At 40.4% G+C, this 24,890-nt stretch overlaps 2 protein-coding genes across 3 annotated transcripts in view; one reads left to right on the top strand and one right to left on the bottom strand.

The window, feature by feature from the left end:
• The window catches only part of MTMR10 (myotubularin related protein 10), a 40,959-nt gene extending 34,219 nt beyond the window's left edge, over positions 1 to 6,740 (top strand). The window contains exons 14-17 of one of the 2 annotated variants that reach the window (XR_003987935.1): positions 487 to 657; positions 1,537 to 1,719; positions 2,241 to 4,853; positions 4,896 to 6,740. Coding sequence is in view for 1 of the 2 variants with exons in the window: in XM_030456690.1 (XP_030312550.1) it covers positions 487 to 657; positions 1,537 to 1,719; positions 2,241 to 2,840 (954 nt within the window). In the remaining variant the exon portion in view is untranslated. Of the gene's footprint in view, positions 1 to 486; positions 658 to 1,536; positions 1,720 to 2,240 lie in introns of both variants that reach the window. The other variant, XM_030456690.1, reaches the window with a different exon arrangement.
• A 535-nt stretch (positions 6,741 to 7,275) lies between these two features.
• FAN1 (FANCD2 and FANCI associated nuclease 1) lies at positions 7,276 to 24,011 on the bottom strand. Its single transcript, XM_030456689.1, has 14 exons — positions 23,940 to 24,011; positions 21,923 to 23,276; positions 18,196 to 18,336; positions 17,435 to 17,630; positions 15,946 to 16,179; positions 15,300 to 15,431; positions 14,132 to 14,240; positions 13,280 to 13,399; positions 12,318 to 12,482; positions 11,531 to 11,699; positions 10,381 to 10,484; positions 8,530 to 8,724; positions 8,028 to 8,156; positions 7,276 to 7,514 (listed from the first exon to the last, which is right to left on the bottom strand). The coding sequence occupies exons 2-14, from the start codon at positions 23,205 to 23,207 to the stop codon at positions 7,377 to 7,379; spliced, it is 3,117 nt and encodes a 1,038-aa protein (XP_030312549.1). The 5' UTR covers positions 23,208 to 23,276; positions 23,940 to 24,011; the 3' UTR covers positions 7,276 to 7,376.
• Positions 24,012 to 24,890: the final 879 nt, after the last annotated feature.

The following is a 24,890-nucleotide window of genomic DNA, read 5'->3' as shown; positions in this document are numbered from 1 at the left end:
TTTGTACTTTTGCCATCTGTGGGTCACTGTGGAAAGAACTAGGAAGTGTAGAGAAGTTGATGTGGCTGAATCATAAGAAGGCAGGCTATCCATTGTGAAAATAAGGCCAAGTAGTAAGGAAAGTTCATACAAACACTGATTTGAGAATTATGAGGGACATGGCAGAAAATGTTTTTGTGGCTGCATTGATTATGATGAGAGTCCAGGAAAGAACTGACTGGCTGCTTAGAGATGGAAAAGCTGTGGGAGTGTAGCACTGAGAAAGCCAGTTGATATAGTTGGTTGTGAAACTGACTAAACAGGAACACAGGGTATTACAGTTGCTTAAAATCATAACAGAAACAAAACTCCAAATAGTTTACCCTGTTGAGAAATGTTCCAGGGGTATAGCTGAATACCTTAGGGGAGCACCAAATGTGAAGAATTCGGTATAACTTTGGAAAAGCTTATGCTAGACTAATAATTCTGTTTGTTTTTTTTTCCCAGTCTCCTTTGTTCTTGATGTTTCTTGACTGTGTTTGGCAGCTGCTGGAGCAATACCCAGCGGCCTTTGAATTTTCTGAGATGTACTTGACCATACTGTATGACAGTGCACGCATCTCATTGTTTGGCACTTTCCTTTTCAATTGTCCTCATCAGCGAGTCAAGGAGAGCACTGTGAGTATGAGGTTTCACATCTGCCTTTTAAACCAGACACCTCAGCGTGCCCTTTTGGAAATAGCACCATCTCAACTAAGTGGTATTCCTTTCTGTTTTTCAAATGTCACAAAGTGTTCAGGGCAAAATATTCAGTTTCTCAGATGAATCTGATAAGAATGTCCTCTCAGGTGATCTTTGTATAGACAGTGACTAACTATTCAAGGAGAAAGTCTTTTTCTTTCTAGAAAAGCACTGTTATTGTATGTTATTATTTGAACTCCTCTAAGAAATAGATTGTATCTGGGACTGATGAAGCAGGATGACAGGCAGTAAAATAGAATTTCACGCTTGAGGCAAACTTTGAAATCTCTTGACCTTTCTTTTAAGTAGTTGAAAAGTTGGAAAAGACTGCATAGGGTTTTTAGTAGTAATGGACAGTGAAGGTATTTAGAAAACTAAACACATTTGAGTTTGAAAACTAGAACTTACCAGAACTGTGTGCAGAATACATTTGATGGCTGATAAAAGTAAAACTTGCATTTTTTTAAAAACATTTCCCTTTGAAATTGTAGGTAACTACCTTACAAAGAAGCAGAGCACTGAGGGACATATTCCTGGAATAATAATTTGGGGCGGGGGGGCTAAGACGAAACAATTAATTTACTAGTATAAAAATTTTTTTTTTGCCTAGTAAGTATTAATCCTGCGTTGCACAAATTGAAAGCCAGGGTACAGGTGTTTCCTCTGTCTTGCTGCTCTGTTGCCCTGATCCACAGCCACCTCTAAATTACATCTTTGTTCTTTTTTGTCTAGTAGTTACACACTGGCTTATAGGTAAGATTTATGAATAAACTTTTTATTTGATATTTAAAACACTTGAATGTTAACTTCTTGCAGGAATTTGCCATAAGCAAAAATATTCAGCTGGGTGATGAGAAGGGCCTCAGATTTCCTTGTGTTTGGGACTGGTCTCTTCAGTTTACAAGCAGGGACCGCCTGCTCTTCCACAACCCTTTGTACATTGGCAAGAGTGCACCGTGTGTCCAGAATGGAGCAGTGAAAACTTTTAAACGCTCAAAGGTAACTAGAGTGATGGTCAGTCTGTGAGTGGACTGTTTTTGTGCTTAACTGTGAGATCTTAATGCTTAAAAGTTTTTATAGTTACATGGTGTTTTACTGCCTCAGTGTAGCAATAGAGTGTCGTTTGTCTCAGCTGCACAGCCTAAAGAAATGGTTTTCTGTAGATGTAAAGATGTAAATTGGTGATCCTTGCATTCCAGGATGGTTTGCTGCCAACTTGCTTGTTATATCACCTATGGAAAGTGATCATGTATCACTTTTTTGCCCCAGGGTTGTAATTTTTTTCAGTGAATGCTGATCAATTGCATTGTTTTTGAAAGTCTAGAAAGCATGTTTCTTCTTAAAGGTCCCCTACAGGGGGCCAAAGTGCTTGCCCAGTGAGCCCTGCAGTAGTGACTCAAGCTCAGAGCTGTTTAAAGGTCACCTCATTTCTCTGGCAGATGATGCATCCCAGGCACTCAGGGAAATCTGCTATTCAAATGAGCATAAAATGGAAAGTTACCAGTATTTATTTTCTGCAGAAAAACTACAGCTCCACATTGCGAGGTGCCCCCCCAGCATTAAAAAATGGAATCCTCAGTGAGCCAGATTTCCTTCCAAGAAGAAACTCGCTGATACTAAAACTGAAACCGGACTTCTTGCAGCAAACGGAGGGCCGGAGCAGTGGTATGGAGCAATACTTCAGAGACTGGTTTGCAAAGCCCGTTGACTTGCACGGCGTGATTCTACCCCACACCTCTGGAACACAAATAAAACTGTGGAAACTGTGCTACTTCCGCTGGGTTCCTGAGGCCCAGATTAATCATGGTGGCTTCATCACTGCTTTCCATAGAGTTTCTTTGCTGGCAGATGAAGTAGACATGTTAAACCGGAATCTTAGGCAGTACAAAAGCAACTCTTCTTTGCAAGGCAACTGCTCGGAACTGGATCAAAGCAGGTTGTACTTCAGAGCAAATGGTTTCAATGACACCTCTGCAGCCCCAGACTTTCTCTCCTCTTCCTTCCCGTTTTCTCCTGTAGGGAACCTGTGCAGACGGAGCATTCTGGGAACGCCTTTAAGCAAATTTTTAAGCGGTGCCAAAATCTGGCTATCCACTGAGACACTTGCAAATGAAGACTAAGATAACGTGATGGTTTAAAGGTTTGAGGAGAAAACAGCATATCACTTTGTCTTTTTAATACTGCTATGCGTGGCATTGAAAGCTGTAATAATTTTTATATTCAAACATTACGTAAGTTTGCACAAATACTTCAAAGCAAAGCGAGTCATGCTTCAAATCGCACAATTTTGTCTTCACTAGTTCTCATCTGCTAGGGCTTGGGGTCCCTAATTCCTTCTCTGTTTTTCTGATTTGACTCATTATTTGATGAAGCATTTCCTTAGCTAATTGAAAGGCCTGGTGTGGCCATTCACGAGGGTTCTGCTTGAAGTATCTTTTTTCCCAGATAGTGATTGAAGTCACTCTTGTGTCAAAACAGGTTGGCAAATCAAAGTAGCGAGGACAAGGGGACACAGACCGACAGCTGAAATCTGGGAACAAACTATTTTATCAGACTGCCTCTTAAGAAAGAATACTTACCTGCATACATCCATACTAATGTTCCATGACTTGGCCATCCTACGTGTGTGTTAATGCTGCGTGTGTCAGTGGGGGGAGCTGTTCTCCTTTCTTTGTCTCCCCAAGATGTATTCAGTAACAGATTTGTGCTCTTTGCCATGAGCTTGACTTGAGACTGTAGGAACCAACTTCAGGACAATGCACTGTTAACCTTAAAATATTTACTGTAGATATGGCATTACGGTAGCTTTAGAAGTGCCTTTAAGTGGGAGGAAACAGCAGCGAGATTACTGTAAGGCAGGTGACCCCCTAGCCTTTTACAGTACTTTTGCAGTAAGGTCTTGTTCAATCCCCCATCTCCCTCTCTCCATTTTTGGAAGTAACAAGACCAGTGCAAGAGACAGCTGCTTCTTGCCTCTGAGTTATCCTCTAAGCTTGTTTCTGAGTCTCACGGAATCTTCCCTTTTTTTAATATGAGCACCACCAATACTCAGCATTGTATCTTTGCACAGATCCTGATCCCTGCCACCCGGATGAAGCAGTTTGTAGTAGAATTCACTCACGTGAGCCCTGCACGGTTCTGGAAAGGAACACATGTTCCAAGTGGCTAAATCCAGAGGGGTGCTGGTGTCACTTGTGAACAGGTGCTGGAAGAAGAGTGGTTAGTGGTGCCTTCTTTTTACCTATGTGCATGTCCTACTGACAACCTGGTGGACAGTGATTGAGGGAATGAAATCCAACAGCTTCCCTCTGCTTAATGCAGCAGCCTTCTCTTTGCTCTAAAACCTTTTAAACGATACCTCTCCCTTGTCTTCTGTGCCACGGTTTCATGAAAGAAAAGCAGGAGAGTAAAGTATTCTGGGAGGGTGGAGGAGTGATAATGCATCATACTCATAGGTTGACTTCTGTCTACCTTCTCAACTGTGAGGCTGCATTTTATATTAACTAATTTCTGTGTAAAACACACAGTTTGCACCAAAACAGAGCCTTTATGCAGGTGCTGACCCACAAGTGTAGGTGCCAATTGCCTTATATGATAGATGAAGTTACCAGGGGGGCAAAACCCATAAAAGGTGCCCTGGTAACAATGCACAGTATAGCAGAGTTGAAACAACTGTGGGGATGAACAGGATCTGGAGCTCTTCACTTGTTTGTGAAACCAAACTGGTCTTCAGCACATCTCCAATCACAGAGTGGGTTTTGGACATCTTAAGATTGCCCAAGTTTTGGTTTGTTTTTTTTTAATACAATATGTATCTGGAGTGGCCTTATAGGTGCAGGTCCATACAGGACCCTGTTTTCCCCACAATAAAAATCACAAAGCTCACTGAACTGTGGGAGACCTGGGGTGTGCTGTGCTTGGCACCACATTGCATTTGGTGGGGACGAGTGTGTGGTTTGTGAAGGTGAGCTGAGATGGGGGAAGGGGGGCTTCCTTTTCTAACTAACCATACTCCCCAAAAACCTGCTTTTATGCAGAGAAGATGAGTGTGTGTGCAGGTCCATCTGCAGCTGCATGTGGACACACACGCATGTCACAGTGTAATGCCGGATGGGTTCTGGGCAACTCTTTGTGTGGAAAATGTGTTTGCCTCAATTGCCTAATGATGCTGCAAGATGGTCTGAACATGTCAAATGGTCCACAAACTAGCTGTGTTTATCTACAAGCTTGCTGGAGCAGTCAGGTATTTAAGCTGTTCATTATTCAAATGTTTGTATTAGTGTGCTTTTGGTTTTTTTTTCCTTCACTAACTTACTGCTCTCCCTGGCCTGATACTTGACATAAAAGACCTCAACCTGTGTGCTTAGTGTCTTTTGGTACCAATTTTTTTTTTAATTACAGTTTAAACCATGGTGATTTTTTTCTTTTCCTTAAAAGCATAACTCTTTTTGTTTAAAGGTACCAAAAATTTGTAAATAACTTACTCCACACAGGCAGCTGGTGGAGTTTAAATAGAATAAAAAAATATTGTTTAGGCTAGTACCCTTTGGGGCTAAACAAATGGGTACTATATTTAAAAGGATTGTCTTTTATAAGGAGATTTCAGACATTTTTACATTTCAGTTCTAAGATGTGTACAGATGCTGCAGATGGTCTTTTTGTTTTATATATATAGCAGAGGAGGGGGTTATAAATAACATGCCTTTACAATAAACAAAAACCTGTCTAAGTATCTATTTGCCAAACAGACTTAAAAAATTTTACACAGTTAAAAGAGAGGAGTTAGGCAAGCAGAGGCTGAGACAGTGATAAGTGCAGGGGGAGGGAAATGGGGACACCTCCTGCAGTGCTGAAGGGGAGCAGAGAAGGTTCAGCTTCCTTGTGTTTGTAGGAACCTTCCTTTGGAGGCACCTGAACAACTGGCCGTGTGCCTGTGCCTGTGTGCATGCCTGTGTCTGATGCTTCTTCCTCTTAGTTTAAACATATTAATTGTTGTAATTTACTTCTGTAAGACAGGTACTAAATACTAATTTTAAAATACTCCCTACTCTGCACAGTTGCCTTAGCAGTAGTCAATAGGGACTGCTCTGAACATCTTTCATAACTTTCAAAAGCTACTTTGGGGTGTGAGTATGTATCTTTAACTTTTGTGTACAGAATACTGACATACAAGTGTATATATATATATATGCGTGTATGTGTGTATGTATATATATATATATGTACACATTTTCAAATTTTAATTTCAGTTCACCATTTGAAAAGAGATACTGTTAATGCCAATTTGTTGCTGCAGGAGTAGAACAGCTACCAGGAAGCTTACCTTTTTTGTCTCTTTCTAGAAACGTGCACTATTTTGGCTGTTACTGGCTGTTACCCGATGACTTTTGTACTACACTGTAAACCACATGGGCGGGAGGAAATGCTGGGTGATGTGGTTAATGCATAACCTTGAGTGTCACTTGTTACTCGAGGCAGAGCGTAAACTTAGGAGATCATGGGAGTGCAACTTAATTCACCATTTACTGCCATGTATCAAAGAAAATCCTTTCATTCCAGAACTGCATTGAAAAGCGTGCGAGTGTGCGTGTGTGTGTGTAGGTGTAGATGCAGGCTGATGTGTTTTCACACACACCAGCCTGCAGTACCACTTTGCTATTAACTGCCTTGTATTTTTAATGAAAATGTAGCAAGTGGGGCAAAGGTTTTGGCTTACTCTCAGATGGACAGACATAAAAACCAAAAAATTTTCTATCCTGTATTTAAGCAAAGGACAAAATCTTAAATTTGCCTCAAAAGTAAGAGACAGAAATATGTACCTCAGTTGCTCTAGGCAGTAGATTTCTAATGCTGTTGCTGTGATGGTTTAGAGTTCATTTCAACTGAAAGTAAAACCTTTGTGCCTGCTAATGATTTACTGAATAAAGTAGAAGTGTCAGGAAGATTGCAAACACCTGATGCTGAGTTGTGAATGTGAAGTAAAGTCAACTAAATAAAAGTTTGTACCTTTTCGCAGTGAACTTCAGGTAGTTTTCTTTCACTTTGTCTAACAAAAAAAATAGCAAGGGTGTGTGTTTTTTCCAAGAAAAGCTGGGACACTGTGCTTTAGAAAGATGTTTAATAAAAAAGATGTGCAAATGATCTGAATTTTTCGCTACGTTGTGTTACAGTGTCTGCTGTTTGCATGGCCAGCAGATTGTCTCGCTCCAGGAGCACTTACTCACTGTGAGAACTGAAGACTCCGGGGAAAAGATGTTGGCTGTCAACATGGATGTGAACCCACAGTATTTTGGTGTCTTAAAAAAACAAACTCATCCTTTTGTTTCCATTTCAGTTGACTGACACTTCTGAATGAGAAAACACAGCAATTTATGTGGGGCAAAGATGAGTATAATGAGTGACACCCTGAAAATGAGTGATCGTGGCACTGAACAGCTCCAGTCTACGAGCAGATACTTCCCCATTAGGTAATACAAAATGCCTTACTCTGTGCCATCATTGACTAGTCATATTTTTTAAAGATGTAGTGAAAAATGGAAAATAGGTAATACAAAATAAGCAGAAACTACTTTTAATAAGCAGCAGTGTAGTGTGTGTCACACCAGTTCCTTTAACAACACCCAAGCAAGTCCCTTCTGCCATGAAGACCTTCCTTGTCAACTGAGGCGTTTGCTCTTGCCTCCCACAGCTTGCACGTGACAAACTTCTACTGCAGCACCCAGCTGCTTCAGCTCGCTCAGCCAGAGTATCTGCTTGTGGGACAGGCGATCGTTGGGACCTTTCACTTCCACCAGCTACAGAGAAATGGGGATGATTAGCAGTGTGCCCATGGAGGAACTCAAAGATCATTTGCTCCCACAAGCTAATACAATTATTCTTTTATGGCTGGTTTTTTTTGATTGCTTTTTTGTTTGTTTGGGGTTTTTTTTTCAACAAAACTAATACTGAAGGAAGGGGAAGGTACTGAAGGTACTGGAAGGAAGGGAGGGAAGGGAAGGAGGAATGGAGGAAAGGAGAAAGGAAGGGAAGGGAAAGGAAAAGGAAAAGGGAAGGAAAGGAAAAGGGAAGGAAAGGAAAGGGAAGGAAAGGGAAGGAAAAGGGAAAGAGAAAGGAAAGATGCCCTCTGAGTGCTAAATTATTAACCCGCATTCTAAAGTTTACCTCTAAAAATAACATACAGTAAATATCCACTAAAGCACAGACAGAGCCACTTGTGAATGAAGGTTTGCATGAGTTGACAGCTGGAAGGTTTTATACCCAAGGGTAAGCTCAGGTGAGCAGACCCTTTCCATGATCTCCCAATATACCTTGAATTGGTGAGTATGGGTACACCAAACGACCAGGTCAGGGAGTCCTCCCCTGCAGTGGCGCAGATCTTTGGAAAGTCGTCTAAAAACACCACTCAGAAACATTCCTCCCAGGCAAGATACAAGGCTCTGTAAGAAAGCGGGGAGTAGTTATTTGCTTGTTTGTTTTTTATAAAAAGGTTCCTGTACAGCCATTTCCCACATCCCACAAGAATATTCTGTGGCCCACTTCGGCTTCTTTCTTAGTCACATGTGAAAAGGAACTTAAATAGATGTTCCCTATAGCAATTTTCCTGCTGTGCTGCAGGAAAAGTGACCCAACCAGAAAAGAGTTAACAACACTGGGGATTAGGGAAGACTCTGCTCAACTCCCCTCTTGATTCCTTCTGCCCACCTCTTGCCCTCAGTCTTGGCCCAGTGCCTCAGTACAACCCTTGAGCACCATGTGTAATTTCACAGCAAACCTACTCAGTGCCCATGCTGGGCAACAGTAACAACTTACCTGAGCTTGCTGAAGGGAAGTAAAACGCCCCCAGCTAACCAGTGCTGCTGCTTTTCCCTCCTGAGCTGTCCAGATGTCAGCCATCAACTTTCTTAGTGTCTCTGAGGAAGCTGAGTGAAGCTGCTGGAGTCTGGCCTCAATGGCATCCCTCCTGCTTTCATAGAAGCTGTCAGTGTATAAATCCAGGGGAGACATCTGCACAGACAGGTAAACACAGCTCTGAGGAGCTGCCAACAAAGCAGCAGTTCCAGGAATGAGACAGGGCACTGCTTCGTATTCTTCTCACTTCACCTCCAATGGCGTTCAAACACTGAGTCAATTTTACTTGACACATGGCCCACTACATAAAGCTCTGTTAAAGGGGAAAATATTTGTATACTTTTGACCACCTCCTTCTATTGCAACAAACTCTGGTCATACTTGAGCCTGTGCTCTGTTAGGTTTTGATCTCTAGACAGAGGTTTTCCTTTACTACAGAGCTATCTGCTCTCCTAACTCACCAAGCAGTACCAATTCCAGTCAGGATTTGGAATCAAAACTTTGCAGCCACTGTGAGTGGGCTGAGGAGGGAAGAACAAAGCAGTGATGAAACTGGAGAGGTGCCTAAAAGCAGACAGCCTTACCCACAGCACTCAACATGGTAGCCTATAAAGTCTCTGCAGCAATTACTCAGTTTTGAACATGGCTGGAAAAGGCTGTCATGTACAAGATGAGACACATTCTAATTTTTCAAAATCAACTGCAGAGTGCTTAGAAAATGGCAAATTTCAGCTTTACACAAACTGCTGCCACAGCAAATCCTGCACAAATACAGCTTAGGAATGACTGAGAGGCTCAGGTGTGAGCGTTCAGATCTCCCTTGCTCACAACTGAGGCTTATTATAGCTTTGCAAATGAGCTATAAACACTGGCCTTGTTCATATAAACATGTTCTTGGTTTGGTTTGTGGGTTTTGTTTTTTTTTTTAGAGGCTTAATCTGCATAAAAAGAGTATATAAAAAGAAATGTATTTAGAAAGGCAAGATGTATGGTAAATGGTAGTGTGCACTTAAAAAGAATGCCTGCTTTTAACACAACATCCATACAATTACAGCATCTTACAAGAATAGCAGATACTCCACAAAAACAGTTATTTATAGGAAATCTATTATACCAGTATTTCTATGACCTTTGGAGGTACAGTAGTCCCTTTCCTGTCCTGTGTAGGAGCCTGCATGTCTTCATATCCTACTACAAAATTTCAAAGCAAGAAGCACTAACAGTATTCAACCCTCAATTTACTTGGTCAGATAAAAACAAACAAGGATCAAGTACTCGAGGTGTGGCCTCACCAGCGCTGAGTACAGGGGCAGAATCACTTCCTTGGACCTGCTGGCCACGCTGTTCCTGATACAGGCCAGGATGCCATTGGCCTTCTTGGCCACCTGGGCACACTGCTGGCTCATGTTCAGCTTCCTGTCAATCCAAACTCCCAGGTCCCTTTCTGCCTGGCTGCTCTCCAGCCACTCTGTCCCCAGCCTGGAGCTCCCCATGGGGTTGTTGTGGCCAAAGTGCAGGACCCGGCACTTGGCCGTGTTGAACCTCATCCCATTGGAATCAGCCCAACTCTCCAGTCTGTCCAGGTCCCTCTGCAGAGCCCTCCTGCCTTCCAGCTGATCCACACTTCCCCCTTTTAGTCCTTTAGTAACAAGCCCAATACACCAAAACAATGACATTGTGTGAACACCAGTCTCTCTCTGTAAAGCCCTGCAGACTAAATTTTTTATCTAATCCCAACTAGGAGTTTACCATGGTTACAGAGGCTACAACAATGGATAAAGACATTGACTAAAGACAGCCTTTCTAAAGTACCTGATAGGAATTTCTGAAAACGTCAGGAATGCCATCCATGAAAATTATATCCCACATCAGAATACCATAGAGCGTAATAAAGGTTGAGCCTTCCCCATGAATACCTAAAGGACAAAATTAAATAAAATGGAAAGATTACTTTCTGAAGCAATCATCTCACATGAAAATCACCCTAAGCCAGGTTAGTATAAGTCAGTATACACTAACATTATAGCAGCAAGTTGTAAATGCAGCTTATTGCTTCTACAATTTGTTAATGCTTGCTACTTCCAGGCTAGTGGCCTTTATATACATTGCAGGATTTAATTACTATGCCCTAATCACCATTTAGGTTTATTGTTCCAACTTGAAGAATTTTTAATATGAAATATTTTAAAATTTTACACTAACAAAGTAATACATTAATAACAAAATGTTTATATATATATGTTTTATATTATACATGTACACATACATGTGTGTTCAGATATTGTGAACATATGTATGAACATAAATACATGCATATGAACATAAGGAAGCACTGTTTTACTATGAGGGGGACCAAGCACTGTCTTAGGTTGCCCAGGGAGGTTGTGGAGTCCCCATTAGAGGAGACACGTGAAAGCTGGACATGGTTCTGAACAATTGGCTCCAGGTGGCACTGCTTGATGTATATTTTTGGTATAATATACCATACAGATTGTGTAATGTTACATATAATGCATTTAGGTGATCAAATACATGCTTTATGTTATAATATTACATATATAGTACAGTGTGTATATACTACACATGCATGATCTATACATTTTACCCCTCACAAGCAGAACAGCTGTTCACAGATAAGAAATGCAGTAAGAAAATCACAGTAAGTGATTTTCTATGGAGATAAAGAAGTAGCATCAATTTTTTTTTCCAACACACTGAACACCACTGTAGGTATATGATGGAAGCAAATAATTAAAAGCCAGGAAGCAGGTCAGTTGGAAGTGTTGGAAGTGGTTTTGGTAAGAAAATTACATATTAGAGCTGCTTGGGAGGGAAACAGAATCATGCTAAAAACTGGTCTAATTAAATCTGCTAAAAACAGTCTATTAACTAAACTGGTTAGAAAACTGGTTCTTCTTCAAACAGCTATTTTACTGTAAGAAACAAAGAAGGTAAGAGTTACCCTGATCAAAACCATGCTGCCTGTAATGATTTAATGCCAGCTCCTCAACTGAGCACATGACTGTGGATGCACTGAAGTCTCCACCTCCTTCTTTGTCACAAATATCCTCCATGAGAAATACAGATTTTCCCATTCCCATCTGAGGACACATATTTCCTTTGATTGTAACCTGAACATAGAAAAAGAACTAGTTACTTTCCAGTTTAAGAACCTCTAGCCTAGGTATTTGATTCTCTCCTAAAACACACATTCACTTTACAGTTTTCTTAAAATCAGAACTTGACTTTGCTCCAAAAAGTAACTAAATAAAATTTAAGCTGCCATTCCCTTGAAGTCATTCTGGGATAAGAGAAGGAAGGGCTGTAGGGAGACAGTTAGCTATGATATCAAGAGAGAAAGCAAGGTTCTGCTCTTTGTCCAGATACAATTACCTTTGCAACAGTAAGGAAAGAATGAGTTAAAAATGCATTCCAATATGACACAAGTATTACATGTTGCATTATCTGCACAGCACATCTTCAGAGTGCGTTAAGTCCCCAAGGTTAAATCAGTGTACAGCTGACTAACTTCAGCTCAGAAACTGACCATTTATTTAATAAGTAGAAATATTTTTCATTAGAGTATTTTGTTTTAGAAACACAGGGGTATTCACTTTCCTGCAGTGCAAGTAAGTCAGAGACTGGTGCACAGCACCTAACAACAGTCTCCCAGGACATTTTTTCTTGTCAGAAGAAAAAAAAAAGTAATGAGTTACTATTTCTCAGAATCCACCAGCTACTTTACTTACGTGTGTCACATCCTCCACCGTTATGACTGGCAGATCATGAGCAAGGCATCTGAACTGCTTGCAGCTGGGTGAGTCTCTGATCCGTAGAGCCCGCTGGTAGAGAGCGAGACGATGCCCAGTCCGTACAAATGGGTCTGCCAGCCCATTTCTAATGGTGGTGATGGCCTAACAAAGAGCAAGGTAACAAGCAATAATTTAGAAAAACCTGTGCCAATCTGTCTGTTCACACTAAGCAATTGATGACAGGAGCACAAAAATGTCAATGTGAAAAACAGCATTTAAGACAGGCCACTCTCCTCGTGTACTGAAGTCACAACCAGGAAGCTGCATTTTGCACTAATAGGCTTCTGGCTTCAAATCTGCACTATTACACTAAAAAGAAATTACTATCCTTTTGAACTCATTGATATAAGTGTAAATTCTGCAAGAGTGACCAAAACAAGAGTTAGTCCTGAAGTATACCAGCTGAATATTTTCAATCATGTTTCCTAAAAGTACATAATACAGAAACAATTTCTGCCACAGAAAATTCATGGAACAGCAACTGAGCACTAAAACGAGCTAAGACAGTGGCTTCTATGCCCTGTAGCCCTTGAAAACAAAGCCTGTAAAAAGCTGGTGTTGCCTTTCATGGAATTTAAAGGCACAATCTGTACTGACTGCAGCTGGCAGTTTTCTCCCATTCCTTTATATTCTGCTAGAGAAACCTGCCAGAAAGTTCTACAGCATTCCCAAATGGTTATTTTTTTTTTCTTATTTGGCTATGCACCAGCTTATGAATCTCTTATGATAAAAGCATAGCATAATATAGAGTATATTATATATTCCTACCAGTATCTGAATTCTTAGGAGAGCCTACCCTACTGTTCTTCATACATTTCATGCATAGGAGGTATTTCTAAAAAACGTTTGCAGACGGTGCCTAGTGTCTCCAGCCCTACAGGATGCAATAGTGAAGGTACCTTCTTGGGGTTTTTCAAGTGCTGATGTAAATTCAGAGCTAGGCGGTCCCACCATCGCCCTCTGCTGTCAGTACAATACACATCCTGAGACAGAAGAGTCTGCAGCTCCTGCACCGCTTCCTGTAGCAAGAGGATTGAATCTTTATTTATAGAGTAGAAAACCAAGAGGAAGTTTCAGTATACCATTAGCTTGCCAGTTTCCGTTCTAATTACTGGGTACTATAGAATGTACTCTTTTCATAATTTAAACCTCATGTTTACTCATATTCACGTGTATTGGTATATCTTAAAAGCTCTAGAAGAGACATTTTTATGTAAACTTAGAGGTTAGCTTCCAAAAATGCAGTATTTTTGTCCTTTCTGTATTCCTTATTGTATATCAGAAAGCCATGAATGTTACTTGTTGCTTTTATGCAGAGGCAAAGTCTTTTTCAGAATAATGAAGTTTGCCTTCACACCTAGGTCAAGCAGTCTTTGGAGATGTTAGCTCTTAAAGCTACAAAGCTGGGATTTTACAGAAGAATCTTCTTCCAGATTTTCTTATTTAAAAGCAATAACCAAATACTAGGGAAAGATGGATAACCTTAAATAACAAAAAAAACAACGTCATGGCAACAGTCTTACAGTGTATTACATATAGTAAATCTCCAAACCACAGAAGGAATCAAAAAAATGTAGAAGTTTTTTAAGTTTCAAGAAAAAAGGTTATTTTTCCTTAAAAGTAACCCATCAGGAGAACTTAATTAAGTCCTGCCAAATATAATCACCATTTTCCAGCCATATCAGGAATGTTAGCTGATGTACAAAGTTACATTAAACAGGTCTTACTATTCATTCACTTCAGCACCTTACCTTATACATGTGAAGTCTCTGCAAAATTTCAACGCCTTGAGAAAGGATTCTTGTATACACCCAGCCAAAGGTGAAACGTCGCAGATACTCGGGTAAAATTCTGTGACAGCTGAAAGATAAGAACAGCTCAGATCAACTTAATGACAGCAATTTAAATTCTTATAATCCCTTACTAAGAATACATAAAACCTAAATAATTTACAAAAATTTTATGCCTTATACATCAAAGCTGAACTGCAGTAAGTGTCCCAGCTGCAAAGTCAGGAAGCCAAAGTTTTGGTTTCAACAACAGTGGATTTATTAGTTATTAAATTTTATAACAGATGCAAAACAATTTAGTACATCAAGTTTTGTTACTGCCACATTATTCTCGTAAGTCAGAAGGTTAATGTTAGAAACACAGCTGAACAAAAGAAGAAGACATTTCCTGTCATAGAAAAACTAACATCTTTTGGGTAGGCACCTCTGTCTTTCAAGCAAAGTCTTCTGAATGTCTTAACGAAATCCAAATAGGTGTTCCCACCATTTTCAATGTGAAATGGAATGCACCTCTCCAAGGACCCTCTATGATTATTTTAAATCAGGTCCCTTGAAAATTAATACACTGCCAGACATAAGACTTTAACTTTTGGTGTATCATTAAGCCAGAAAACAAAATAATTTAGAGAAAATCTGATGAAGGATGCTTCAAAACCAACACACGTTATCTCAGTTCTCAGATCTTTAGTAACATTTCCTCAATGAAACCCACTTGGAAGTTTGAAGAGATGAATAACCCAGTCCGGTTTCCCACATTTGCAACATTCTTTTGTTGAGAGTGAATTTATAATTCTGGTTATTGCTGTTTGTCTAAAAGCCATAAAAGCAAACTATCACAAAGGAAAAATAAGACTCTTGTCCTCCTGCACTGGCACATAGAACAGAAATGTTTTCATGCTTTATGCATGCTTACCAATTAATTCCCAAGTTTTTATACAAAATGCCTTTTCATATAACCACTTAAAAGCTAAACAAAAAACCAGGAAGTTCAAAGCTCTCAAGATTATTAAAGCTTCTAAATTTATCAGGCTTAAATAATATCACTCTTCTAATAAGCCTCTCTTACAAAAGTAAGACAATACCCTTTAATAATTTCATACAGACACTTGGTTAGTTTCCAGTTTGCTACCTCAAAGAGTGGTGATTTTTCAGGTCATTCCATGTTTCCTTAGCACACATGTACAGATGATTAGCTTCTTCCCAGTTCCCATTTACCATTGCAGTGGCTATGTCATTTGACAGATGAGCAGCAGTTGCATACCTAAGGGGAAAAAAAACTTAGTAACTGTTTTAGGCTCAAAAATCATTTATAGTTATACGAAATCAATTCCTCCATACACCTTCAAAACACCTTCAAAAATTCCCTTCCAGTCTCCAGAGACATTGAACTATACAGCCAACTTTATTCTTATTCTTGTATGATCAGCAGTCTACACTAGCAGTATTTATGCTTAAAACTATTCATAATCTAGACAATATATTCTTTTGCTTGCTCAGAGTCCATTCTACTAAACACCCCAGTTAATGAAGAAGCAATTTTCATCAGCAGATGATCATGATGCAACTGACTACATTATTTTGGTTCAAAATGCAAGCCACTGTGAATTACAAGTACTACTTAGATACAAAAATGCACTTAAAAGCATTGCAAAAGTGTACTCCTACTCATTTACACCTTGAGTTCTACATGATGAATTCTTACTGGCCTACAAAAGTACTGCAGTAAAGCTTTTCTAAAAATGAACAGATTTCCAAACTGCCAAAGCACTGCCTACCTGATAAGATCTTCTCTGTCCTGAAAGACCTGTGTTTTCCTATTTACAGTGTAAGTGGGGAATACCATACGCCCCATGTTTACCATAAGGACTGTGAAAAGCTGGCCCTGACCAGCACTACCAGCTTCTTCATCCTCCATTGACTCAGGCAATGAAAATAGCAGCAGAATTCGAGAAAAGAGAGCCCGAGGGCCTTTACAGATCCTGACAGATTTTCCAGCCAGTTCTTTCACCCTGTGAGAATACAGTAATTATAATAAGCAGTTTTTACCATAACTTATAAATTCAAATATTCTGAATTAAGTATGAGACTAATTTGTGTAAAGTTGACTTTCCTTGAAAGGAGCAGCTTGAGAAACTATATAATGCAAGTAAACTCCTGTGAAAAGCTGAAGAAATGTATTAACTAAGGAAAAATTTAAGGGCTTCGAGCAGAAAAATTTAAGACTTCGAGCAGAACAGATTCAGAACGAGCTGTCCCTTGGGTGTAGCCACTCCTGAGGCTATGCCAGGCAGTGCCAACAAGCAACAAGAGGTGGTTTGCTGTTAGGGAAATGCTTACATACTCTGATTTGAGATCCCTTGTTTTAGGGTATCTCCATTAGGACATCCCCATCCAACCTCTTCATACAAGACAAGATTTCTGTTACAGGACAAATTTAAAATAGGTTATTCTCTAATCTACATAGTAAAAAGTATTTCAGCTGCCATTTACAGCAAAGAGCATTACATTCCTGAAGTTGATGTGGCTGAGCAAGTAACTATCAGCCTTTTTTTGGAGTAGGGAGTAAGCCAGCACCAAGGACTCATGTATTACTTGAATGTCACTCATTTTCTCAGGTTCCTTTCCATCGCCCAAACTCTTTTTTTTTTTCTGGCCTTCCCTTGTTTAGTTTGAGCCAATATTCTGAAAACACTTCAGAATAACACTCAGAAACAGTAAGAGAGGTAACTGTGTAAGAAAGCTTATGAACTCCAGAACTGACCTGTACCCTGGAACCTGGACCCTGGCTATTCCTTTAGTTCATGTTCCCAGGCTTTTTGTGGATGTTCTAGCACAGATCCAGCCCTAAACACTAAGAATGGTAATGCTGTAATCACTCCTGTCAGGGAAGAACAATACCTTAAATCTGATTCATGGGACCCAGAAGACCTGGAAGTCTAAGATATCTGACATACACATTTGTAATAGCCACATGGAAAAAATAATGGGAAAGAAAGAACACTTTATCAAGTAAACAATCTTTTCCCTTAAAAATCACACCTAACAGGAGGCTCTCTACTAAGTACAAAGTCTAATATTCACCCTTCTGTTTGACCCTGAGTGAATCAAAATTAATGCTGCTCTTTCTCGTTCATAAATTTACTAAATGTAAATTTACTAATAGTAAATAAATTTACTATTTACTCTTTAGAGAATGCATCTAGACTGAGTCCTTTGAAGCCTATCTTCCATTCACCTGCAAAATCTAACTATAATCAGAATTACCTTTTTAAAATCACTGTCCCAATACCAGCCTGACTCCTGCTGAAGACTGAACGTTGTTTTGCCAGCCTCAGAAAATCATCCACAAGTTGCTGTTTCTGACCATTTGGGTTTGGCAAGTGAAAAACCTTTGCCAGTGTTTTTAGCTCGGGAGCTGAAAGCAAGTCCAATCCTTCACACAGGTCTTCCAGTTCAGATTCTAAAAGTAAAACAATTCACATTTATTTACCATGTGCTATATATATACACTTAAGGAACAGCTCCAAATATAGTACATTTGTATAACCTGGCACTAATGACTTAGATTCTTCAAAATCAATGTATTATCAGTGCTAGATGGTTCAGCTTGAAATTCTCTCTTTGCAGGCCCAGTTTGGAGGGATGGAATAAGCAGAAAAAAAGTCCCTTTGCAACTTCAAAACAAAAGCAAATATAAGGAAAATCTGCTAAGTAAGGAAAAAAAAAACGCTATTCATAAAAACTTGCAATGCAAAAAAAAGGTGTTCTGAGGGGGTAGCAAGTGCAGAGATGCTTGACAAGGGGGAATGAACCAGGAGTCAACAGTGACCACAGCACTGCCAGTATCATCACCAACCCTGCTGCAGCCCCACCATAAATCCATAGAATGAACCTGAAACTTTTATTCTGCCCCTCTTAATTCTCTTCTCAAGGTACAGACAAGTATACAGTGCATTAAACTCTATCATAATACAACTGCAGATTTTACTTGTAATATTTTTACTATCTATTTATGAGGGCTATACCTGTTTGCAGAAATCTGGCTTCAGCAAGTTCTTCAATTATTGGTGATAAATCCATGCTTATCTCTCCATACTCTATTTTGTTCACCTTTAACCAGTTCAGCTTGCGTTGAAAAAGCCTCACATATAACTTCTTCCCTCCAACTGCAAATTTTATTTAAAGCAGGAAAGGATAAAAAGATAATTAAATTAAAAATATAGTACTATGCATGATCACTATATTACCTAGAAAAATTACTTTGATGCAGATATCCTTTAAAACACATTTTAAATATACCCATGTTCTACAAACAGACTGGGTAAAATACCAGAACTTACCTTTCCAAGTAATTATTGTTCATTAGAATCTTGATATTTTCTAAGTAGAAAATTATCACAATGCATTTTGAAGGTAAAGAACACAGCTATAATGTATTCTGGACATGGTTACCCTTTAAGAAAATTTGTTTTCTAGGAAAAGACATCTTCATCTTTCAAACTCTGTGTATTCTGATGTTAAACAGGTCTTTCTGTAACACATTCAATAATCAACTATTTGTTGGGGAACAAAAGAAGCTGTAGTCTGACAAAACAATTTCATAATCAGAGAATACCTCTATATTTGATCATCTTCCAGTGTGGGGTATGTATTGTGATAACTAATAAACAACACTTGCTTGGGCAAAAACTTGCTCTGAGGAGCAGATAATCCATCCACCTGAACTTTCAAAGTACTCTTAACATTTCTTGAAGGTAAACACATCCATCTCTCACCCTGAATTCATTATCTACTGACTTAATACTATCTGATCACTTCTGATAGCCAAGTCATTGTGTTTTCTACCCTGCAAAGAAAGATAATTTTACTTCTGACTATAGCAGTCAAGGCTGATGTGGATTTATCACCATCACTGCAGTAATGAACTGAAACACTACTGAAACAAGCACTTCCTTTATTTAATAGAACAAGTTACTATTAATGATCAGTGTTGTAACCACCCACAGAAGGCAATTTGGAAACAAGGAACCTATATCCTGAATGTCTCCTTTAGTATTGTCAAAATAGCCAAAGCCTGCATCCACTAATGACCTCACGGTAAGTTTCTTTCTAGATCTTCTTTGGATGTGAATAATATGCATCTACTGCTTGCCTCAGCCAATAACAAGAGTTTTGGTGCTTATATTCCATTCCTTTTCTCTACATTTGAGTATATATATATATATATATATATATGAGTGTTCCAGTAGCCTCTGAGACCCCATCCCAGCCTCCCCAGGTTTGTCAGCTTGTGTTCAAGGTCAGCTCTGATTCAGTGCAGCTGTGTAAGCTGGGTCCAGATTGCTGGGGGAGGAGCTGTGTGAAGCTTTGTCAAGCTCCCCCCACTCGCCCAGGAGCTATCCTTAAAAGCAGGCTAGCAGCCTACACCCTGGCCTCAGCTCTGCTCTGGCATGTCGAGTGCTCTACCAGGCACTCTGCTACCTGGGTTCACCTCACCTGACTCGTCAATATGGACTTGCCTGAAGCCCTGCCAGCACCAGAGCAAGGATGACTCCAGTACTAGCACTGGATCTGCTCTGCTCATCCTTAGGCAATGTGGACTTGTGTCCCTTGGAGGTAAGAATGGGATGTAGCCCCTGTCTGCCCTGCAGTTCCCTTTGGCTCCTGACTCATCTTTCTACTCAGAGTAGCCAGCTTTTGCTGCTACCAGACAAATACAGCTGTATGTTACAATCTCATATTATTTACAATATTTTCATATCTAGTGTTAGTATTATTAGTATTATTTTTGTAAACGTTTGGTGTTACTGCTGCATTAGTGTAATTATTACAGTATAAACTGCAAGAGCTTAACTGTGACTTGGTAACCACTGCAGAAACACCTGTCTAAGTTAGAGCCTTTCTCCTCTGGAGCTTCTTCACCTTTTTAGCCACCATCTCTTAAGATGGATTGAGTCATCTCAGCTGACTTTCTCACTAGAGCAAATGAAGAATGTCTGTCCCTACAGTCCTTTGCAGCTGCCAGACTTTGAATGAAGATCTTAATTCAAAGAAGGCATATTTGAGACTGTTCCACCACAGTTTAACTACTTCCTACAGAAAAAGATATGCACTGACTCAATTCTTCTAAGCAGCTAAGGTTGTGAACTACTTACCAGGGCTCTTTCTAAAAATCTCAAGCCAATACTACTCCATTTTTGTCATCCAGTATCCTACATTAGAAACCTCGTGACTTCATACACACTAACCTAACCTCATGCTGTAATTCTGCATTTCTATACTGGTTATTAGAAAAACACTTACTGACAATCTCTGATTGGCCTTGGAAAAATTTCTCATAGATGCTAATTACAAGTCATGACCTTTTGTAATGTCCTGTGGTTTCAATTTACACTATCATTTGGAACTTTATACAAACAAACATTAAGGGACAAAGTGCTCTGAAGGGCTAGAACCATTTTCTTCTACTTTGCAACAGGGAAAGAATCTGCAAATTGTTGTACACTAGTGCAGAAAATTCTCTATAATCTTCAGCAAGCTAAAAAACCAAGCTACACAACAGCTTCACATGTGGAAATACTATTCTTTACAGTGATGAACTTTACAGCTTGATAGTTAAGCCAAACTCAGTGAACAAAACACATCAATAAGTGAAGTCTACTTCTGATTTTTACTATCACCAGCAGGTATGTATGCAACTGCTACCTTCCTTTGTTCAGCTCAGAGGCATCAACTGAGCTTGTATGAGCATGTATCTGCAAATACTTGTCAGGCAGCTGTATATTAACAGAGTAGCTTACAATAATACAAATTATTATGGCATGCATTACTCTGAGATACAAGTTTTCTTGTGGATGGTGTTATAAACCTCTTCCCGTTTTGATGCTCCAAGTTAACAGCTCCAGTGCTGGTAAAACTACCCCTAATTACAGTTTAAGGCAGGTTGTAAACATACATAAAAAACTGGGGGATTAGTTTTAATTTGCATCACTTCTGTCATGCTTCTACTGTAAAACTTGAGTGTAGGATTCAGATAACATGTCTGCTTTGAACCTTGTCTAAACATGGAGGGCTTCAATCTCAAACATTCTGGCTTCTACTGAAATTAGAGTTAAAAGTACTAAACCTCCTAGAAGAAAATTACTGTTAATTAGTAACTAGCGTTCCAAACATTGAATAATCATCACAGGGATAACCACAGATTCACAAGCATGAGCCTTCCACAAATGTGCTGAATCAACACTCCCAACCATCACTTCAGAATTATTTCTTTAAAGGTCTCTGCACCCAGCATAGGCCCCTTCATAACCCCATTTGTAGAATTTGCATGTGTAAGAATAATAAAAAGCTTGCTGGTAACTGATAGTCTTTTTTCTGTGCTGTAAGTTTCCTTCCTTGGAAACATGTTTAAATTCAGCAACAAGTTGACTTCAGATTCTAAAAAACAGTATTTAAATTATTTCTAAAAAATAGTATTAAAACAGTAAAAAAACTTTTCTGGCCAAAAATCCCAGAAATAAATACAATCATTCACTCATTTTTGACAAGTCTCCACTAGACATCAATAACTTCCACAAAAGCTACATTAGGAAAGTTTACCTAGTGAGTCTCCTGAGGAGAGGGCAGTTTCCTTCCTTAGGGAATTTACCAGGTTCAACTGCCCACTGGTATAACTCCCTTCACATGAAACTATGTAGCAGTTCTTTCTACATGAGGTAATTTGAAAATCTATGAAAAAATGGGAAATAATACCTGATAATTTGCAGAACTTGGCTATAATTTTCATATCTTGTTCATCAAAGAGTCTGACATCATCTTCATTCTCCAGGACTGCTCGCAGCACCACTAAAAAATTCTGGAGGTAATAAGGGTGACGAGGAGAGCCAGGCACCGAGGTAGCCTCTTGTAGTTTGTCTAAAATGTCCCCAACATGATTTTGAAACTCCACCTTTCCAACAGTTTCTGACAAAGTATGATCAATCTTATCTTTAAAGTCTCCATGAACTTCCACAGGAAGTACCTGTATATTGCCCTTGCTTAAGCAATTTTGTGTACCACAGTTCATTTCTGTCTTGGAAGAAGGAACAACCTCAGTGTGAGGCTGAGTCTTGACTTCCATATCATGGGTCAGCTTTGCTGAAGTATAAATAGCTAGATGTGCTTCTGATTTATCAGGACCAAGTACCACACCTCCAGACTTACTTTCTGTTTTGGTGCTCCTTGTACTAATTGGTAACGTTTTGCCACTACAGTGATCAGTGGGTAACGATACCTGAATAATGTCCACAAAGTCTTCTCCATCACATTTATTTATTTCTTCTTGAAATTCAGATTCTCTCTTTGAAAAATGATCCTGGCACTCTCTCTGAGCAAGCCAGTTTTCTTTCTGAGAACTGTTCCTGGTGTCAATCTCATCATCATCTTGTGCTGCAGTACTTTTGCATATACTGTGAACAGCTGGAGGTGAAGAGTTGATCTCTTTATACACAATCTGTTTTCCTCCCTGGACACAGCGTCTTCTGGACAGTTTGGATGACAAGCTTCCCAAAGGGACTATTTTAACTGTCTGAGGCTGTGGTTCACTGTTAACACTACAGACTCCACTACTATTGCTAAAATAAGGACTAATCTGTTGTGCTGCACTCCCTTCTATTTTCAGTATACTGCTTTTGGGAGGACTTGTTTCTAGATTTAAGAGGTTTTTTGAAAAATATGAGCTGGAATTACTGTTCATGCTTGCAGCTGAGGGCCTTTCATTCCTCAAAGAGCTGAGTGTTGAATCAGTGATGCCAATCTCACCCTGGTATGTCTGACATGTTTCATCCATGTGTTCATTTATTCTGTATCTTGGCACCATTTGCCCACATACAGGACAGGTAATTTTGGCAGGGGGTACATTGTTGAAAAAGGAAATAATAGAGGAGGATGCTGAAGATGTAGATGGTGTTCCCGTACCTGTCACCTTTTTTTTCTTCTTTTTACCAAGTGACAAACTTATTCGGGATCTTTTACTTTCTGAAGAGTTAGCTTCTGCCATTACAAAACTTCAAAATATTTACATGGCAAAAGAAACTTCATTCAGGCTGCATTTCCTTTGTCTGTAATGCTTAAAAAGAAACCAGTACTTGTCTTAGAATTCAAGATCTTCTATGGCACTGAATAAAACCACGGTGAACAATGCAGAAAAAAAAAAGAAAAAGCCTTAAAAGTTAAAGGTTTAACAAGACTTAACTGCTACAGTGCAACTGTCTCTTTGCCTTCTCACTAGGCAGAGCCCGCCTTCAAAAAACAAAAGCAGTACTAGACACTTGGACTGTTTAAATACCATGTTCATTTACTAATGTAAATGAAAACATGAGCTATAACTCGATGTAGGGTACAGTCAAGCTCTCCAATGTTTATCATTATCTTGCTTGCTATTTACAGGCCTATTTTTGGTGCGAACTATCTACTTTTAGAGACCGAGCAGAGACGCGGTGTCTCGCAGCACCCCTGACTGCGTCTGTGGGGCTCTGGGAAGCTCCGAGGCCACCGCGCCGGCTGCGCTGCGCTGCCCGGGCCTGCTGGGAGCCCAGAGCGCGGCGCCGCTCCGAGGGAGCCCCCGACACAGATGGGAAACCTCGGGGTTCCTGAAGCCCCTCCGGGGCAGCTGTCCCTCCCCTCCCCCCGCCGTGGCCCCACCGCGGCCCCACCGCAGCCTCCCTCGCGGCCAGCCCTGGCTTCACACCCGCGCCGGTCCCGCGGGGCTCTGAGGGCCTCACGCACTCACTCTGAGGGAGCCTCCCCGCGCAGCGCTGCCCCGCACGCCGCCGCCCGAGCCCCCTCCCGACCCCGCTGCCAGGCCCGCGCAGTCGCTGGCCGATAGCGGGTAGCAGGCCGGGGGAGCCGATTGCCGAGGCCGGGCGCCGCACCGCACCACCGGCGTACGAGCTGAGCTCGGCTCCTTTTAACAACTTGTCCTCTCTAGATTCACAATTTCTTTAACAATGTCCTGATTTGGGACGGCATAAAGGTAATTTTCTGTCTTGTACTTTCGCTTTCAGCTATGTCTCTTGTAAGCAGCTGCACCTGCTGGCATTAACAGCAAGTTTCTCACAGTGTCTGCTTCGGGGACTGATAACGCTCGATGTTTATGGTTACTGCCAGAGACAGGTGTGCAGAGCCAAGGACACTGCTCAGCTCTGAAGAACATTGTGCCCTCCAGAACGAGAAAAGGAGTAAAAAGGTCCCACCTGCAGCCCTCCTTTGGGGAGGAATGGAAAAGACAGATGGCCAAAATTGACCAAACAGAATATTCCATCCCATCCATGTCATACTCAGTATAAATTTGAGGGATCACAAGGGTCAAACCCTTTTCCTTTCCTTCCTGTTTCCCCTTCTTCACCTGTCCCTGTTTGCTTCGGCATCCTGGGAGGATTCCATCCGTTCCTCTGCCTGTGGTCCTGATCCATCCCAGCCTGAATCTGTGTTCCTCCAGCTCCCAACTGCTGCTGACCCCAGGATTCCAGCCTGGACTTTGCCAGGGCTGCCCTGCAGCCTCAGTGGTGACGTGAGAGTTACGGGAGGAGAAGGGGGAGGAACATGGTATCAATTTTCCTGTATATTTGTATATAATTTTTCCTATTTATCATTACTGTTTCATTAAAGTTGTGTAGTTTAGTTTTCAGCCCATAAGCCTCTCTCCCTTATTCCCTCTCCTTTCTTTATCAGGGAGGAGAGG

Source organism: Calypte anna, chromosome 10, assembly GCF_003957555.1.
Source record: "Calypte anna isolate BGI_N300 chromosome 10, bCalAnn1_v1.p, whole genome shotgun sequence".
Classification (NCBI taxonomy): Eukaryota; Metazoa; Chordata; class Aves; order Apodiformes; family Trochilidae; genus Calypte; species Calypte anna.
Note: the sequence above shows the minus strand (reverse complement) of the source record. Positions and strands in the feature narration are given on the sequence as shown.

Excerpts from the sequence above, each read along its gene's own strand:
- FAN1 (XM_030456689.1), bottom strand. The coding sequence starts at position 23,207 with ATGGCAGAAGCTAACTCTTCAGAAAGTAAAAGATCCCGAATAAGTTTG. Across the intron at positions 13,400-14,131 it reads AGAGACTTCACATGTATAAG|GAAGCGGTGCAGGAGCTGCA; the intron begins GTAAGGTGCTGA and ends CTCTTGCTACAG. Across the intron at positions 7,515-8,027 it reads CCCATACTCACCAATTCAAG|CTGGTGGAAGTGAAAGGTCC; the intron begins GTATATTGGGAG and ends ATTTCTCTGTAG.